The sequence below is a fragment of the Cervus elaphus genome, chromosome 19 (assembly GCF_910594005.1).
Source record: "Cervus elaphus chromosome 19, mCerEla1.1, whole genome shotgun sequence".
Classification (NCBI taxonomy): Eukaryota; Metazoa; Chordata; class Mammalia; order Artiodactyla; family Cervidae; genus Cervus; species Cervus elaphus.
Window position 1 is genome coordinate 54,029,058 of NC_057833.1, and position 19,111 is coordinate 54,048,168.

Here is a 19,111-nt window from a genome sequence, read left to right on the forward strand (position 1 = left end):
TTTCTTGATGAAACGTTGAAGAACTGTTGTCAAATAAGTGCGTTTCAGAGAAGCAAAAGAGAACATTTAGAGCTCTTTCAACTTTCATTTTACCATAACTCATAATAAGAAATACACTATATACCATAACCATTATATACCTATGAACATATACATTTATCCATTTAAAACAAAAGTTATAAGCAAAAACACAACTACCCTCAATACGTCTGATGCTCTTGGTTATTTTCTATTTTGTTTTTTAAAATGCTGCTAATGACCACCAGAAAATGTTCTAGTGGTTTATGATCCATTCTTTAAAAATAATGATTCAGAGAACTATCTTCTAGAAACAAATATGGAAGCAAATAATAAATAAAATAAACTGGAAAAAAGTTTTAAAATAACGGTTACTTACCTGGTTGATGCAAAAACAACACTGAGTGGCATCTGCTGATAAAATGGAAGGAAAGGCCTGGGGAAGAAAGGAAATCACAAACATGGGACTTTTGCATTGTGTGCTTGCTGAGTTTTCTACTACTGCCAATATTTGTCCCTTAAAATCAGTGAGTTTGAATACTTTGTGTATCAGCAATTCTCAAACTTTGGCACACACAAAATCACTGGGGAGTGGGAAGATTCATGTTTAAAATTAAAAACCACAGGTCTAGCCCAGCAGACTCAGTGGATACAAGGTAGATCCAATTAATCTGCATTTGTAATAAACACCCCCATGTGTTTGCTGCAGATGGAAAACAAGCCACACCTGAGAAACAGTGCCCTATACTTAGGCTTCAGCTGGTCATTAGTTCCCAGCAACTTCTCAAGTTCCCTGAGATATTCTGAAATTTCCAATGATTTACTTTAAACGGCCCCCCTCCCCGAAAGTCTAGGAACTGAGTATACTATGTAAAGAATTTAACAGTTCTCTGAAAAACTCAGCATCATAAAACATCCATAAGGAGGTTGTTCATAAATAATGTGCATTACAAATTTACTTTCTCAAATGAACTTATGTAGGTATGACATCAAGTCTATTTTGCTAACTCAGATAGGACCTAGAAGGAAATCCTCATCTTATTTTTATCTAATCTGAGTGTATGATTATTACATGTGTGTATTCATCACGAATGAAACAAGGTGAATCTTTTGACCATGTTGGTTTTGGTAACATTCACACAAAGACAGCAAATGTCACCTATCTGCCCTCTTTTAACACTTTTCCCTACACTATAGCTGTCATGGTGTCTTTGCTCTCTCACTTTATTTGATGACTTCGTTTTGTTCTCAAGGATACATTCTTATTTGCAATTAGTATCTCTAAGCTCAAGCAGACTTAGTTGGAATCCCAGCTCTACACTTGATAATTTATAATAAAGTAACCTTGAGCAATTTACTTCTCTTTTGGTCTCAGCTTCCTAACTGTAAAATGGGGATGATATATCCTATCCTATATTTCTGTTCTGAAAATTGATGTTATATATGTAAAACACTTATAAAGTGATACCTGGCGTATTGTATGACTTAAATATGAGAGCTGCTATCCTTATTACAAAGAGGTCTCTGATAACATTAGGGCTCATATTCATCAGTAATTATTTCCTACCTTTCAAAATATTTATAGCGATTCTTTCCAGTAACATCAGGATCTTCATAAACTTCTTTAGGCATCCGAAAAGAAGCATCAATTCTAAAACAAAGCAGGAAAACATTATTCAAGTCAAACATATTATTTCCAAATATAATTTTTATTTCATATTCATTCTCAGTTGCTAAATTGTGTCTGACTCTTGTGATCCCATGGACTATAGCCCACCAGGCTCCTCAGTCCATGGAGTTCTCCAGGCAAGAATACTGGAGTGGTTGCCACTTTCTAACCAGGGAATTTTCCCACCCCAGGGATCGAACCCATGTCTCTTGCATCTCTTGCATTGGCAGACAGATTCTTTACCACTAGCACCACCGGGGAAGCCCCTATCTCACATTTCTATATCTATAAAGTAGGAGATACACAGATACATCTGAGACTGAGAGCAAAGTCTTCTATAACATGTCTTACTGTCCTATATCTCAGACTACAACAATTACTTTTCCTGAGCCAGGAAACCAGAAGCCAACAAGAAGAACTGAAAGCTAATAAATGAGTAAATTTATGAAACTCCACATACAAAAATGCTCATTTTTAGTTAACAGTGCATGAGAATTACAAAATTTAACAAAACAAATTTTTACATCTAGGCTGTAAGGTAGCATTTTAAAAGAAATTTACTATGTATGCGCTTGTAAACATTCTTTAAACGAATAAGGGATTTGACAGACCTGTCGCTGAAGGTGCTTTGGTTGCAGGTCTCCAAAAAGTATACTTGGATACTAGCAGAAAAGTACACTTGCAATTTCTAAGATAGATCAGAGAAACTACAAATGCAGTCACCTCTACCTTTGGTGGTAAGCTATCATGTAATATATACTATAACTTTTGGAGAACACCTATTAGGTTGGTGCAAAAGTAACTGTAGTTTTGCACTGTTGAACTTAGCCATTTGATACTGGAATGTGGTTATGTTATACATCATTTTAATGCTCATTTCTTATTTTATATTTTCTTTTGCTAATGACTTATCACTTGCTGTTTATTTTATATTTATTTTAGACTGCAGAAATGATGTTAAACAAAAAGTAAATTCAAGCAATTTTCTTATTCAAGTTCAAAATGGGTCATAAAGCAGGGCAGGAAACTAGCAACATCAACAATGCATTTGGCTGAGAACTTGCTAACAAACACATAGTGCAGTGGTGATTAAAGAAGTTTTGCAAAGGATACAAGAGCCTTGAAGATGACGAGCACAGTGGCAGGTCATCTGAAGTTGACAATGATCAATTGAGAGCCAGCATCGAAACTGATCCTCATACAACTACATAAGTAGCTGCCGAAGAACTCAACGTCAACCTTTCTACAGCCATTTGGCATTTGAAGCAAATTGGAAATGTGAAAAAGCTTGATAATGGGGCTTCATGAACTGACTGCAAATCAAAAAAAACCATTGTTTTGAAATGTCATCTCTTATTCTATACAACACTGAACCGCTTTTCGATCAGATTATGACATGTGACAAAAAGTGGATTTTATAAAACAACTGGCAACAACTAGCTCAGTGGTTGGACAGAGAAGAAGCTCCAAAAACACTTCCCCAAACCAAACGTGCACCAAAAAAAGGTCATAGTCATTGTTTTGGTGGTCTGCTGTCTGTCTGATCTACCACATTTTTCTGAATCCCAGCAAAACCATTACATCTGAGAAGTATGTTCAGCAAATCAATGAAATGCACCAAAAACTGCAATACCTGCAGCCACTATTGGTCAACAGAATGGACCCAATTCTTCTCTACAATGCCTGACTGCAAGTCGCACAACCAGTGCTCCAAAAGTTGAACAAATTGGGCTACAAAGTTTTGCCTCATTCGCCATATTTACCTGATCTCTCGCCAACCAACTACCACTTCTTCAAGCATTTCAACAACTTTTTGCCAGGACAATGCTTCCACAACCAGCAGAAGGCAGAAAGTGCTTTCCAAGAGTTCATCAAATCCTGAAACTTGTATTTTTATGCTACAGGAACAAACCAACTCATTTCTCATTGGCAAAGATGTGTTGACTGTAATGGTTCCTATTTTGGTTAATAAAGATGTGTTTGAGCCTCATTATAATGATTTAAAATTCACAGTCTGTATACACCGAGGAAACCAGATCTGAAAGAGACACGTGTACCCCAATGTTCATCGCAGCAGTGTTTATAATAGCCAGGACATGGAAGCAACCTAGATGCCCATCAGCAGATGAATGGATAAGAAAACTGTGGTACATATACACAATGGAATATTACTCAGCCATTAAAAAGAATACATTTGAATCAGTTCTAATGAGATGGATAAAACTGGAGCCCATTATACAGAGTGAAGTAAGCCAGAAAGATAAACACCAATACAGTATACTAACACATATATATGGAATTTAGAAATATGGTAACAATAACCCTATATGCAAGACAGAAAAAGAGACACAGATGTATAGAACAGACTTTTGTACTCTATGGGAGAAGGCGAGGGTGGGATGATCTGAGAGAACAGCATGGAAACATGTATATTATCAAGTGTGAAACAGATCGCCAGTCCAGGTTGGATGCATGAGACAAGTGCTAGGGGCTGGTGCACTGAGATGACCCAGAGGGATGGGATGGGGAGGGAGGTGGGAGGGGGGTTCAGGATGGGGAACACATGTAAATCCATGGCTGATTCATATCAATGTATGGCAAAAACCACTACAATATTGTAAAGTAATTAGCCTACAACTAATAAAAATAATTGGGAAAAAATAAATAAATAAAATTCACAGTCTGAAATCACAATTGCTTTTGTACCAACCTAATACTAACCAATAAACCTATAACTGTTGCTCCCGAATCCAGATTGTTTTGGTCAAAGGGGTTAAGAAAGAGAATTTGAGCTCAACTGGTCTAGGTATAACATCACAACTGTACATTTTAAAATAATACAGAATGAATACACAAAACTTTTTAAGAAGAAAAACGCATTCATCAAACACACGAATAGCAGCTGGAGCTACCTGACACTTACGCGGCAAGCTGCTGGAGGGTTTCTCTGTGCCTTTCCTCATGTCGCTTCCAGTCCCGACTGATGAATGACGGAACAGGATCTGCCTTGCTCCAATAAACAGAGTATCTTGGATAATGGAACATGCTGCTGAACATGGTTCTAAACCTGGGAACCCTTCTCTAATGTTAAGACAGGAGGGCAAAGGGAAAGAGGACAAAATTATACCAGATTTTCTAAAGTACTTTACTACCGCAAACTTTTGAAAGGTACAAAACCGTCTATATGGCATAGGCTATTGGTATATGTATAGACTGTCTCTAGAAGGATACTGAAGAAACTGATGACAAGGAGTGATTATGTGAAGAGGGCTAAGGGTAGCATTTATTTTATACCATATATGCTTTTGCACTACTGGAATTTTCTCAACACAGGCATCTATTACTTTTCTCATTGAAATAATTTAGGTTATCGTTAAGTCCTTTATTCACTATTAGTTAATCTTCATATTGGGCCACAAGTATTAAAACATCTTGTCCCCTGGTAACCATGGCAAAGAAATTTCTGCAGAATATAAAATCCAGTGGAGATTTGGTGATTAGAAAATTTGATCAACACAGTTAGCCAAACTAGATGATTCAGGTACATTAGGCTGCCTTAGCAGATGAATAAGACCTACCAGTTTGCTTCGAATCATGGTGGCCTGAATATTCGCCTGGTTGTGGTCTTTCTCACTTGATACAATAAACAATGGGTCTGTGAAATAAACAGTAAAGCAGTATAAGGAAGACCACGAATCTACTCCCAGGTAGAAAAAAACAGTAAAGAAATGTAATTTCTTAACTGGAAAACAAATTAGAAAATTCAGATATCATCTAACTGCAGCAGCTCACACTCTATTACTCACCATCAGTGAGAGTCTGTGAGATGCATGTGTTCTCTGTATACTCCAACGTCAGTGAACAGAATCGGAATGCAAAAAGGCGGCTGAACATGTTTTCAAGCACCATAACCTCAACAGGTTCTCTTCTTTCTTATGAACAAACCACCTTCTGTGTCTGGATAGCTCTGGAAATACTCTAAGAGGAAGGACCATGTATACACAAACACTACACCCATTTCCAAGGGAAAGAAACAATAACTTTGGGTACTACCTCCCATCTTCAGTTCACAGGGAAGATACAAACTTAACAGTGTATCACCCAGAGCTGGTAGACAGGGTAAGAAACTGTCATTCTCCAGTAAGAGATAAATAAGATCAGCTATTTTTAGAATTCACCCCTTAAAATGGAACTAAGTTATTTCCTCCAAGTTCAAATAAGATTGCCCTGTTGCTGTTAAGTATGTGTTTGTTAGGTATACCTTTAAAGTGACAATGAATATGCATGATTGATTTTACTATCACTTAAAAATCAAACAATTTGACATTAAATTCACAAGCAATCTTCAGATACAGACTTGATTTCTCGAGTAGATATGTCTAGACAAATAAATACCTTGCACTAGTCTAGACATCTTGGTAACATATATTTCTCTGCAGAAATTATTGTTATTGTGATTTAGAATTAAGTCTCTTGAATTTAGATGATTTGTCAATTTCCAGAACTTAATGACTTCCTCAATTAGTTACCCAATTTCAGATGAACAGCACCATCACAACCATTGAGGACTTCCCTGGTGGTCCAGTGGTTAAAAATCCACCTTCCAACACAGGAGATGTGGGTTCAATCCCTGGTCTGGGAACTAAGATCCCACATGCTGTGGGACAACTGAGCCCATGAACCACAATGAGAGAAGCCCATGAGCTGCAACTACTGAGGCTGCATATTGCACATATTGAGCCCACATGTTCTAGAGCCTGTGCTTCGCAACAAGAGAAACCCGTGCACCACAGTGAAGACCCAGCGAGCCAAAACAAACAAAACAATCACAACCACTGATCCAATGATACCTTTTAAATCACTTAAAACAAAAGACAAGAGAATACAGAAATTTCACTTTGTCTTATACTATTTCCAACATATTAGTGGTGTTGAAGCTATATTCTTCTGTCTAAATAGGTGCATTCATTCTCGCTTCAAATTCAGTAGCCTATAATTTGAGGGCATAAAATTTGGCCTCTTCATTCCTAATCAGCCCAATTTCCATCACTTCTCAACTTGATATCACTGTGTCAATGGCTGCAATTGTGCTGGTCATCTGAAATTAATTTAACCTGCATTTCCCCTAAGTCTGGATACTAAACCATTCTCCTCTTATTAATATTTCCATAAGGAATGTGAAAATGATATCTATAGAAACATTTTTGAATCTACAGACAACAATGACACAATACTGTATGATTTTGTGACTATACATTCTACAACATAGTCTACAGTTCAGTTCAGTCGCTCAGTCATGTCCGACTCTTTGCGACCCCGTGGACTGCAGCAGGCCAAGCCTCCCCTGCCCATCACCAACTCCTGGAGTTTACTCGAACTCATGTCCATTGAGTTGGTGATGCCTTCCAACCATCTTATCCTCTGTCGTCCCCTTCTCCTCCCACCTTCAATCTTTCCCAGCATCGGGGTTCTTTTCAAATGAGTCAGTTATTCGCATCAGGTGGCCAAAGTATTGGAGTTTCAGCTTCAGCATCAGTCCTTCCAATGAATATTCAGGACTGATTTCCTTCAGGATGGACTAGTTGGATCTCCCTGCAGTTCAAAGGACTCTCAAGAGTCTTCTCCAACACCACAGTTCAAAAGCATCAATTCTTTGGCATTCAGCTTTCTTTATAGTCCAACTCCCACATCCATACATGACTACTGGAAAACGATAGCCTTGACTAGACAGACCTTTGTTCTCAAAGTAATGTCTCTGCTTTTTAATATTCTGCCTAGGTTGGTCATAACTTTCCTTCCAAGGAGTAAGCGTCTTTTAATTTCATGGCTGCAATCACCATCTGCAGTGATTTTGGAGCCCAAAAAAATAAAGTCTGTCACTGTCTCCATTGTTTCCCCATCTATTTGTCATGAAGTGATGGGAGCAGATGCCATGATCTTAGTTTTCTGAATGCTGAGCTTTAAGCCAACTTTTTCACTCTCCTCTTCATTTTCATCAAGAGGCTCTTTAGTTCTTCTTCGCTTTCTGCCATAAGTGTGGTGTCACCTGCATATTTGAGGTTATTAATATTTCTCCCAGCAATCTTGATTCCAGCTTGTGCTTCAACCAGCCCAGAGTTTGTCATGATGTACTCTGCATATAAGTCAACTGAGCATAGTCTACAACTGTGCTCAAAATCAGTGCTCAGATGGCAGTGGAGAGGCCTCTGAGATGCCCAAGCAATAGTGTGCGTGCAATGTCGCTTCAATCATGTCCAACTCTTTGTGACCCCATGGACTTTAGCCTGCCAGGCTCCTCTGCCCATGGAATTTTCCAGGCAAGAATACTGGAGTGGATGGCTGATTCATGTCAATGTATGGCAGAAACCACTACAATATTGTAAAGTAATTAGCCTCCAATTAAAATAAATTAATTAATATTAAAAAAAAAAAAAAAAGAACACTGGAGTGGGTTGCCATGCTCTCTTCTGGGGAATCTTCCCAACCCAGGAATCAAACTCGCATCTCCTGTGGCACCTGCATTGCAAATGTATTCTTTACCAATGAGCCACGAAGGGAAGTCCCAAGCAATAGCAATCATCAGGTTATCACTACTTATTCCTAGACAGTATCGAGTGCTTCGTGTGCAGTATTCATTTTAATTCTCAAAAAGTTAATGAGGTAAGCACGAGGTCTCCATTTTATAGAAAAGGAAACCAAGGCTTCAAGAAGTCAGCAACCAAGGGGATCAAGATGGTGGAATAAGAGGACAGAGAGCTCACTTCCCCTCCAAAACACATCAAAGATACATCTACATGTAGAACAATTCTCCGTGAAAACTAGCTGGAAACTGGCAGCAGGACTTCTATACAACCAACCAAAACTGCAATAAATAGCTCCATGTAACAGGGTGCTATGTGTGCTGAGTTGCTTCAGTCATGTCCAACTCTTTGCGACCCTATGAACTGTAGCCCACAAGGCTCCTCTGTCCATGGGATTCTCCAGGCATGGAGTGGGTTGCCATGCCCTCCTCCAGTAGATCTTCCTGACCAGGGATCAAACCCACATCTCTTTAAGTCTCCTGCATTGGCAGGTGGATTCTTTACCAGTAGCAACATTTGGGAAGCAAGGTAGGATGCGAAAGAAAAAAAAAAAAAGGCATCAGGTTGGGACCTGCATCCCTGGGAGGGATCTGAAAGGAAGAGAAGGTCCACATGGGTGGACCTTCACTCTAGGGAGCAAGTGGGTCAAGCCACAATTTTGCCATCCCATTCCTGGGATCCTGCACAGACAAGAAAAACCCCCTCGCCTGCTAGGAAATTCACTGAGACAGACAGACTGAAGAAGGCTGGACTCTGCTCATAAGGAGTGTATGTGTGCCGGCTCACTAACAGTCAGGGCCAAGAGAGCCACCGGAAGTGGTGGTTGCCACTTTACCGCACTTCCCAACCCAAACAGGCAAATGCCCTGGCCCCCTGTCTACACCACAGCCTAGTGTGAGATCTGGGCAGAGACTTGGTCTAGCCATGCAGAGACAGGTCGGAGGGCCTGAGGTGTGATCTGGGGGAGCTGCAGACCCCAGTATAAATGGGCACACAGTGGGTGGTGGATCTAGCTGGGCAGATATTGCCAGCATGCATACCTGGTGGCACCATAAGAGGGTGCAGATACTAGTATGCAGCAGTTTATTTCCCAGCAAGAGCACGCTGGTTCCACCCACTCCACACCATAGCTCAGCACTACATCTGGGGCAGAAAGAGAAGACTGGGAGAAGACCACCATAGAGGCAGCCCAGATCTCAGGTGATAAAGCAGCTCCTGCAGCCACAACCACCTGACCCCCAGTCACTGCACAACACAGCCCTGCCCTAAATCTGGGATGAATACAACAGAGAAAGGGACGTGAATCTGGGCTGCTTCTGAGCACAGATGTCTACACAGGTGAGACACAGGTATTCTGTGACCTCACAGACCTTACTTGCTTCAGGATTCACCTCCCTTGGGGCAGGGTGCACACTCAAGGGCTACAGAGCGTGATCAAACCCAACCCTTAAGTCTTCTACTCAAACAACTGGGGAGTGCACCCCACTCCCAACAGGATGATGACAGCCATGGAGCTAAGAAGAAGCCCTGCCTCACATCCAGCACAGGCTGCAAACGCTACAAGCCAACCACACTTCCCACTCAGGGTATAACAACCAGCCCAGCCTGAGGAAAGACATGGCATGCATCCATACCAAAACCAGTGCGCCCACCAAAGAACTGGAGACACAGCGTCTATGCAGGGACAACCCTACATAAAAACATCCCTTCAAGACCACAGAAGAGAGCGGTTTCTCCTAAATTCAGAGAGACAGGAAAAGGTAAGTAAAATTAAAAAGCATAGAAACTATTTCAAATCAAAAGAACAAGAGAAATGCCCTGAAAGAACAAATAATGAAACAGTCTTCATCAGTCTTTTAGACCTTGAGTTCAAAGAGAAGATAATAAAAATGCTAAAGGAATTAAGAAACATATCAATAGAAATGCAGATCACTGTAACAAGGAACTATTAATAGAAACTATAAAGGTGAACCAATCAAAATTAGACAATTTCATTGCTGAGATAAAAACCAATCTAGAAGCAATGAACAGCAGACTAAAGGACACAGAAGAATGATGAGCGATCTGGAAGACAGAATAGGAAATTACTCAATCAGAACAGTGGAAAGACGAATGAAAAAAGTAAAGGCAACATACAAACTCTATGAGATAATACAAAATGTGCCAACCTACACATAATAGGGATTCTAGAAGAAGAAAGAGAGAAGGGGATCAAAAAATGTATTTGAGGGACTTCCCTGGTGGTCCAGTGGTTAATACTTTGCCTTTCAATGCAGGGGTGTGGGTTCAACCCCCTGGTCAGGGCATTAAGATCCCACAAGCTGCATGACACAGCCAAAAACAATATAAAACAAAACAAGCCCAGCAAACAAAAGTCCAGGACCAGATGGCTTCACAAGTCAATTTCATGAAACATTCAGAGAAAAGTTAACACCTATCCTTCTGAAACTATTCCCAAAAATTGCAGAAGAAAGAACAGTTCCAAACTCATTCCACAAGGCCACCATCAACCTGATACCAAAACCAAACAAAAAATGAAACTGTCATTCAGTCATGTCCAACTCAGCTCCTCTGTCCATGGAATTCTCCAGGCAAGAATACTGGAATGGATATCCATTCCCTTTTCCAGGGATCTTCCTGACCTAGGAATTGAACCCAGTTCCCCCACACTGCAGAAAGATTTTTTACTGTCTGAGCCACCAGGAAAGATCACAAACAAAGAAAATTACAGGCCAATATCACTAATGAACATAGATGCAAAAATTCTCACAAGATACCAGCAAACTGACTCCAACAATACATTAAAAGAATCACACACCATAATAAAGTAGGATTTAATGCAGAGATACAAGGAGTTTTCAATATCTGCAAATCAGTCAATGTGATACACCACATTAACAAATTGAAGATAAAAACCATATGAACATCTCAATAGATTCAGAAAAAACTTTTTATAAAATTCAATATCCATTTGTGATTTTAAAAAAACCCTTCAGAAAGTGGGCATAGAGGGAACCTACCTAACCATAACAAAGGCCATATATAACAAAACCATAGCTAACATCATACTCAATGTAAAAGCTGAAATATTTCCTCTAAGATCAGGAACAAGACAAGGATGCTCACTCTCACCACTCTTATTCAACATAGTTTTGGATGTCCTATTCATGGTAATCAGAAAAGAAAAAGAAAAGGAATCCAGGGACTTCTCTGGTGGTCCAGTGGCTGAGACTCTGTGCTCCCAATGCAAGGGGCCTGGGTTCAACCCCTGGTCAGGGAACTAGATCCCACATGTTACAACTAAGAGCTTGCATGCTACCATTCAAAAGATATCACATTCTGCAACTAAGACCCAGTGCAGCCAAATAAATAAAAATAAGTATTTTTTTAAAGGAATCAGATTTTAAAAAAATAAAATTGTCACTGTTTGTATATGACATGATGCTACACATAGAAAACCCTAAAGAAACTACCAGAAAACTACTAGAGCTCATCAGTAAATGTGATAAAGCTGCAAGATACAAAATTAATATTTGGAAATCTATTGCATTTCTGTACACTAACAAGGAAATATCAGAAACAATTAAGGAAACAATTTCATTTACCATTGCATTAAAAAGAATAAAATACCTAGGAATAAACCTACCTAAGAAGGCAAAAGATCTCTACTCTGACACCTATAGGACACTAATGAAAGAAACTGAAGATGTCACAAACAAATGGAAAGATATACGTGTTCCTGAAATGGAAGAATTCATATTGTTAAAATGACCATACTACCCAATGGAAACTACAGATTCAATGCAATCCCTATTACATTACCGATGGCATTTTCACAGAATTAGAACAAAATAATTTTTAATTTGGATGAAAACACAAAAGACCCTGAATAGCCAAAATAATCTTGAGAGAGAAGAACAGAGCTGGAGAAATCACACTGTCTGGCTTCAGACAATATCACAAAGCTACTATAATCAAAACTGTCTGACACTGACACAGAAATGGACATATAGATCAACCGAACAGAACAGACAGTCCAGCAGTAAACCCATACACTTATGGCCAATTAATCTAAGAAAAGTAGGTGAGAAAACACAATGGAGAAAAGTCAGCCTCTTCAGTAAATGGTTCTGAGAAAAACTGGACAGCTACATGTAAAAGAATGAAATTAGAACATTCTCCAATACCATATACAAAAATAAACTCAAATTGATTAAAGACCTAAATGTAAGACTGGATAAAACTTCTAGAGGAACATCTGGGCAGAAGACTCTGACATACATTGCAGCAAGATGTTTTTGGAACAGAAATAAACAGTATCTAATTAAACCTAAAAGCTTTAGCACAACAAAGGAAAACATAAACAAAACAACAACCTACAAAATGGGAGAAAATATTTCTAAATGATGCCACAACAAATGATTAGTTTCCAAAATATACCAACAGCTCATACAGCTTAATGTCAAACAAACAGCCCAATTTAAAAATGGCCAGAAGACCTAAACATTTCTCCAAGAAGACATACAGATGGCCCACAAGCACATGAAAAGATGTTTAATATCACTAATTATTAGAGAAATGCAAATCAAAACTACAGTGAGGTATCATCTCACATCAGAATGGCCATTATTAACAAGCCTACAAATAATAAATGCTGGAGAGAGTGTGAAGAAAAAGAAACTCTCCTACACTGTTAGTGGGAATGAAAATTGGTGCAACCACTGTTTACTCTATAGAGAGAGAAAAGAAAGGAGGAAAGAGCTCATGACAAATGATAAACCCAAGAAGATATTTTGGGGACTTCCATGATAGCTCAGTGGTAAAGAATCTGCTGGGCAATGCAGGGGACATGGGTTCAATTCCTGGTCCAGGAAGATCCCACACGCCATGGGACAATAAGCCCATGCACCACAACTACAGAGCCCCCAAGCCACAATGACTGAAGGCCCTGTCCCCAGAGCCCGGGCTTCACAACAAGAGACACCGCTGCAATGAGAAGCCCTCACACTGCAACTAGAGAAGCCCCACTCTGCAACTGGAGAAGGCCCTCGCACAGCAATGAAGACCCAGCACAACCAATAAATAAATATTTTTTAAAACGATATTTTTGGAAGCTAGGAAAAATGTATCATATTTAAAAGACTTTATAATTAGCAGGGCAACAGTGTAGTTATTAATCCATCAACAAATGTAGATTCAGGGAAGTGACAAAGTATTGTAGGCACTTCAAGTGAGGCACTTGAGAGATACAAAGTATTCACATAACATTCAGTCAAATGTAAAACAGTATATAAATGAGGTAAGATGTAGAAAAGAATGGTGTTAACTGTGAAGCATACACAAATGTAAGCAATCATTACATATTCCCAACACCAGGGAACCCTAAAGACTCCCATCCAAAAGAAACCCTGGGATTCTCAGAGGAGATACCACAAGGTTAAAAGCAGGGTAAAGAGGGGGAAAATGGGGGGGGGGCGGGAATCATTCTTTACTGATTATATTTATTGTAGTAGTAAATAAATGATTCATAACAAATTATCTAGCACCCAACATATGTACCAGCACTGGAAAGGGTGCTGAGAGTGCTACAAAAATGGACAGAACAAGAACTTAAATAACTCAGGGATTTATGGTCCCGTAGAAGAGACAGAACATAAATGAACAATCAGGGCATTAAATAAACTGCGGCTTTACTGGCCCAAAGGACCTAGCGGACCTAGTTTACAAGCAATATTTTGACGGATAAGAATAAGCTCAAATAAAAAGAGAAACCTAAAACCAAAGATGAGACAACCTGGCCCTTCTTTACCTACCCAGAATGACAAGTTTGGAGTTGCCCAGAGAATGCGAGCAGGACGGTCATTCTGTTTGGGCATTTTATGCAGTTTGAATGAAGGAGTGTTGAGTGAATCTCCAAGTCAGAACGCCAGGAACAGCATTCAGGACAATTGCTTAGGGCTGTGCAAACTGTCAGGGTAAAGAAGAATCAGGTGTCCCTGCTCACTGCTCCGAGATGCAGCGCGCACCTGCGGCTTCCGAGACCGCCTCCTCCCTGCAGCCCGCCTAAGAGCCCCCGCCTGCAGGGCTTGGAGCTGCCCCTACCCAACAAAAGACAGCCCGGGCTAGAGATCCCTCCTGAGGCTTGTCTTTCGTCCGCCGCGTTCCCGGCCAGGTCCCACAGTCTCGACGCCCACCTGGCCCAGGTGTCGACAACTCAGGAGAGAGGTCTGGAGCGGCCCTTACCGTATAAGAAATCATAAGTTCGACTGGCAGAGACGTTGCCCCAGGCCCCCGACTTCCCTCCGAACCGGGTTTGAGACACCTGAGGCTTGGCCTGGGGTTCTTCGATAGTCACTACGTGACTCATGGTGCCGGCTCTTCCCTGCCGCCAGCCAGGTCCAACTAGGGAAACCTAGCTTCTGCGTGCACCGTTGCTATGGTAACCCCCGCAGGGACCAGAGAGCAAGCGTCAGAAGATAGGTAGCTAGTCCAGGAGAGAGGGGCGGGACTAGCGTGAGAGAGGCGGCGTCAAGTGACGACAGGAAGGGGCGGGGCGAGGAGCAGAAGCGGAAGGACGGAGAAGTGCGCAGAGGGGCGGAGCGTGAGGCGGGGGAAGAGGAGGGAAGAAAGGAGAAAACGAGGGGCTGGCCTAGGGAGGGGAGGGCAAGGGGAGAAGGGCGGGGCGGGCGTAGAGAAGGACGAGGGGCTCGGGTGAGAGAAAGGCGAGAAAGGGGAGAGGGGCGGGGTGGGAGAGGGACTGCCTCACTTCCCACTTCCGCTCCGGTGATAAAGTCATGAGCATTTAGCGGTCCACCCACGGTCAACGCTAGGGGGCGCAGACTGGGGGAAAGGTTGCTGCTGAAATCCTTGCAGCCATTTGCCAGTCACATTCCGTAGCCTCTTTCGGAAATCCCTGGAAATCTTAGCGCCTTCTAGAATAGTTGGGGACTTCATTTCGGACATCCCCTTTCCGCGGGGCTTGTTCGAACTGAAGAATCTAAGCTCCATGAACGTCAACCTTTGGCACATTATGAGCTCTGGTCCTGGATATCAACGTTGGTGGTGGACTGGGTAATTAGTAAATGTTCGTGCTCATTCTGCCATCCCTTTCTGTGTGTATCTGTTAGCCGCTCAGTCGTGTTCAACTCTTTGCCATCCCATGGCCTGTGGCCCTCCAGGCTCATCTCTCCATGGGATTTTCCAGGCAGGAATACTGGAGTGGGTTGCCATTCCTTTCTCCAGGGGATCTTCCGCACCCAGAAATGGAACCTCGGTCTCCGGCATTGCAGGCAGATTCTGCATTTCAAACTGATAGGGATTTTTTCACTTTAGTTATCAAATTTCAGAGAAATTGGTGCTGCCCTAGCAACCACCAGTGTTAACCAAAAAGATTTTGTTTGCTTAGTATCACTGAATTAGTGCATTTTACCTATCAGATTCTTTTAGTCTGTTATGATCACTATACTTTGTGATGTTTGAATTATCCCATTTGGCTAGTGACACACGTTAGAGTTAGCTTCTTGTCTTTTTCATGTAATCCATAGGCACTTCAGCAAGCCTCCTGCCTTCTATTTTTTTCACACATATTCTTGGTTTTATTTTACTCTACCTCTGAACTTCTTGGGTTTTTTGCCAATCAGCCATGTATTTTGCCAGTTTCAAGTCTTTGCTCAAACTGATTGCCTTGCCTAAAATGCCTTTTGCTATTTATACCCCTCAACTAATTTAGGTATCCTTCAAGACTTAGTGCTAATTTTGCCACCTTTACGTAGTCTCCCAAGTTCTGCAAGTAGAACCAGACTTCTTTATTCCAGTGCTGTTATGTAGCACCAGTGGCATTGACCACTTTGTATTAGTAATTGTTTGTAACTTTGCTCCCGGCAACTGTGAGTTCATTGAGGGCACAGGCCTTCACATGGTCATTTTGTATCTCTGAAGTACCTAGTTCAGTTCAGTCCTCAGCCCTATCCGACTCTTTGTGACCCCATGAACCGCAGCACACCAGGCCTCCCTGTCCATCACCAACTCCCGGAGTCCACCCAAACCCATGTCCATTGAGTTGGTGATGCCATCCAGCCATCTCATCCTCTGTCGTCCCCTTCTCCTCCTGCCCCTAATCTCTCCCAGCATCAGGGTCTTTTCAAATGAGTCAGCTCTTCGAATCAGGTGGCCAAAGTATTGGAGCTTCGGCTTCAGCATCAGTCTTTCCAATGAACACCCAGGACTGATCTCCTTTAGGATGGACTAGTTGGATCTCCTTGCAGTCCAAGGGACTCTGAAGAGTCTTCTCCAACATCACAGTTCAAAAGCATCAATTCTTTGGCGCTCAGCTTTCTTCACAGTCCAACTCTCATATCCATACATGACCACTGGAAAAACCATAGCCTTGACTAGATGGACCTTTGTTGACAAAGTAATGTCTCTGCTTTTCAATATGCTGTCTAGGTTGGTCATAACTTTCCTTCCAAGGAGTAAGCGTCTTTTAATTTCATGGCTGCAGTAACCATCTGCAGTGATTTTGGAGCCCAGAAAAATAAAGTCTGACACTCTTTCCACTGTTTCCCCATCTATTTGCTATGAAGTGATGGGACCAGATGCCATGATCTTAGTTTTCTGAATGTTGAGCTTTAAGCCAACTTTCTCACTCTCCTCTTTCACTTTCATCAAGAGGCTCTTTAGTTCCTCTTCACTTTCTGCCATAAGAGTGGTGTCATCTGCATATCTGAGGTTACTGATATTTCTCCCAGCAATCTTGATTCCAGTTTGTGCTTCTTCCAGCCCAGTGTTTCTCATGATGTACTCTGCATATAAGTTAAATAAGCAGGGTGATAATATACAGCCTTGATATATTCCTTTTCCTATTTGGAACCAGTCTGTTGTTCCATGTCCAGTTCCAACTGTTGCCTCCTGACCTGCATACAGAAGCAAGTCAGGTGGTCTGGTATTCCAATCTCTTTCAGAATTTTCCACAGTTTATTTTGATCCACACAGTCAAAGGCTTTGGCATAGTCAATAAAGCAGAAATAGATGTTTTTCTGGAACTATCTTGCTTTTTTGATGATCCAGCAGATGTTGGCAATTTGATCTCTGGTTCCTCTGCCTTTTCTAAAACCAGCTTGAACATCTGGAAGTTCACGGTATTGCTGAAGCCTGGCTTGGAGAATTTTAAGCATTACTTTACTAGCATGTGAGATGAGTGCAATTGTGTGGTAGTTTGAGTGTTCTTTGGCACCTAGTACGTGAAAGCTTAGTCAAATATTTCCTAAATAAATAAATCTATCCATTTATTATATAAATTTACTGGATTGTAAAGAAGGCTGAACACTGAAGAATTGATTCTTTTGAATTGTGGTGCTGGAAAAGATTCTTTTGAGAGTCCCTTGAACTGCAAGATCAAACCAGGCTATCCTAAGGGAAATCAACCCTGCATACTCATTGGAAGGACTGATTCTGAAGCTGAAGCTCCAATACGTTGGCCACCTGATCCTGGGAAAGAATGAAGGCAAAAGGAGAAGAGGGCAGCAGAGGATGAGATGATTGGATGGCATCACCAATTCAATGGACATGAACTTGGGCGAACTCCAAGAGATGGTGAGGGACAGGGAGGCCTGGCATGTTGCAGTCCGTGGGATCACAAAGAATTGGACATGACTTAGTGACTGAATAACAACAACACTGTCTACTATCAAATAGATATTGAAGATCTAAGATATTGGTACAACTCACTGTATGATGGGGAAAAAACAGATTAAAAAAACATGTAAAATACAGTCTTATAATGGCATGATGATATTTTTCTATCTCTGGGGACAGCTACACTTCCCACTTTCTGTTCCTTTTCCCCAAAATACTCCTCACCACTATCTTATCCCTATTGCCTCATCATCTGTGGTCTCAGCTAGAATGATGTCCCCTCCTCAGAAAGACTTTTCATCTCTCAGATAAATTATCTGAAGTAGCCAACAGCCAGCCCCCTTGATAAACATATTGGAAGACACTAACCAATAGAATATGTCAAATATAATGGTTTATATATTATATTAATATGTATTAAACATGATTATTCTACATACACCATAATGGTCATTTTGTTGTAGTTGCTCAACCTCTCCCTTGCTGGCTTTGGGGAAGCAGGTGGCCCTATTTGAAAACCCCAAATGGCAAGGAACCACAGGTAGCTTCTCAGAAATGAGGGTGGCCTCTGACCACAGCAAGGAAGAAATCAAATTCTTCAGTCCTACAACTGCAAGAAACTGAATTCTGCCAACAACCTGAATGAGATTAAAAGCATGTTTTTCTCCAGTAGAATCTCAGATGAGACCACAGTCTCAGGCAAAATTCTCATTGCATTTTGTGAGACCCCAATCAGAGGAGCCACTTAAGCCATTCCCAGGTGCCTAAGTGCAGAAACTATGAGATAGCACAAACCAACACAATTGAGGAAAGCAATTATCCTTCAATTAAAAAATAAATTAAAAAAAATCTTTTGAAGAATTCAATTACCTTAAAAAATACATGTGTGTTACAACTAAGTTTGTGGTAACAATGTTGCACAGCAAAAAATGACTAATGTGCAATCTTTATGAAATTAGGTTGGAGGGGGTGCTCCTTAATAACACAGCTTCATTAAAATCAAAATTATACCATGTACATACACCATGCACATTTCGGAGACAGTTCTCCATGAGTCTCTTGCTTCTACTTGTCTTGCAAGGGGGTAGCTGTCTGCCTTTTCCTTTGTGTAGGAAGTAACCTTGGACAATAGAGGTAGTGTCTGTCTCTGGAGCGAGGGGCAGGTTTGCTTGCTGCCTTAGAAATCAGAGGTCCTGTCTCCCTTTGAGCA

At 41.0% G+C, this 19,111-nt stretch overlaps 1 protein-coding gene across 7 annotated transcripts in view; it reads right to left on the minus strand.

Annotated features, from left to right (window-relative positions):
* The window catches only part of CFAP91 (cilia and flagella associated protein 91), a 106,925-nt gene extending 92,120 nt beyond the window's left edge, over positions 1 to 14,805 (minus strand). For 3 of the 7 annotated variants that reach the window (XR_006335354.1, XM_043874951.1, XM_043874952.1), the window contains exons 1-5: positions 14,512 to 14,805; positions 5,266 to 5,342; positions 4,611 to 4,768; positions 1,586 to 1,669; positions 398 to 454 (exon numbers count right to left, since the gene is read on the minus strand). Coding sequence is in view for 6 of the 7 variants with exons in the window: in XM_043874951.1 (XP_043730886.1) it covers positions 398 to 454; positions 1,586 to 1,669; positions 4,611 to 4,768; positions 5,266 to 5,342; positions 14,512 to 14,635 (500 nt within the window). In the remaining variant the exon portion in view is untranslated. Of the gene's footprint in view, positions 1 to 397; positions 455 to 1,585; positions 1,670 to 4,610; positions 4,769 to 5,265; positions 5,343 to 14,511 lie in introns of those variants that run through there. The other 4 variants (XM_043874953.1, XM_043874957.1, XM_043874956.1 and 1 more) reach the window with 4 other exon arrangements.
* Between the last annotated feature and the right edge of the window lie 4,306 nt (positions 14,806 to 19,111).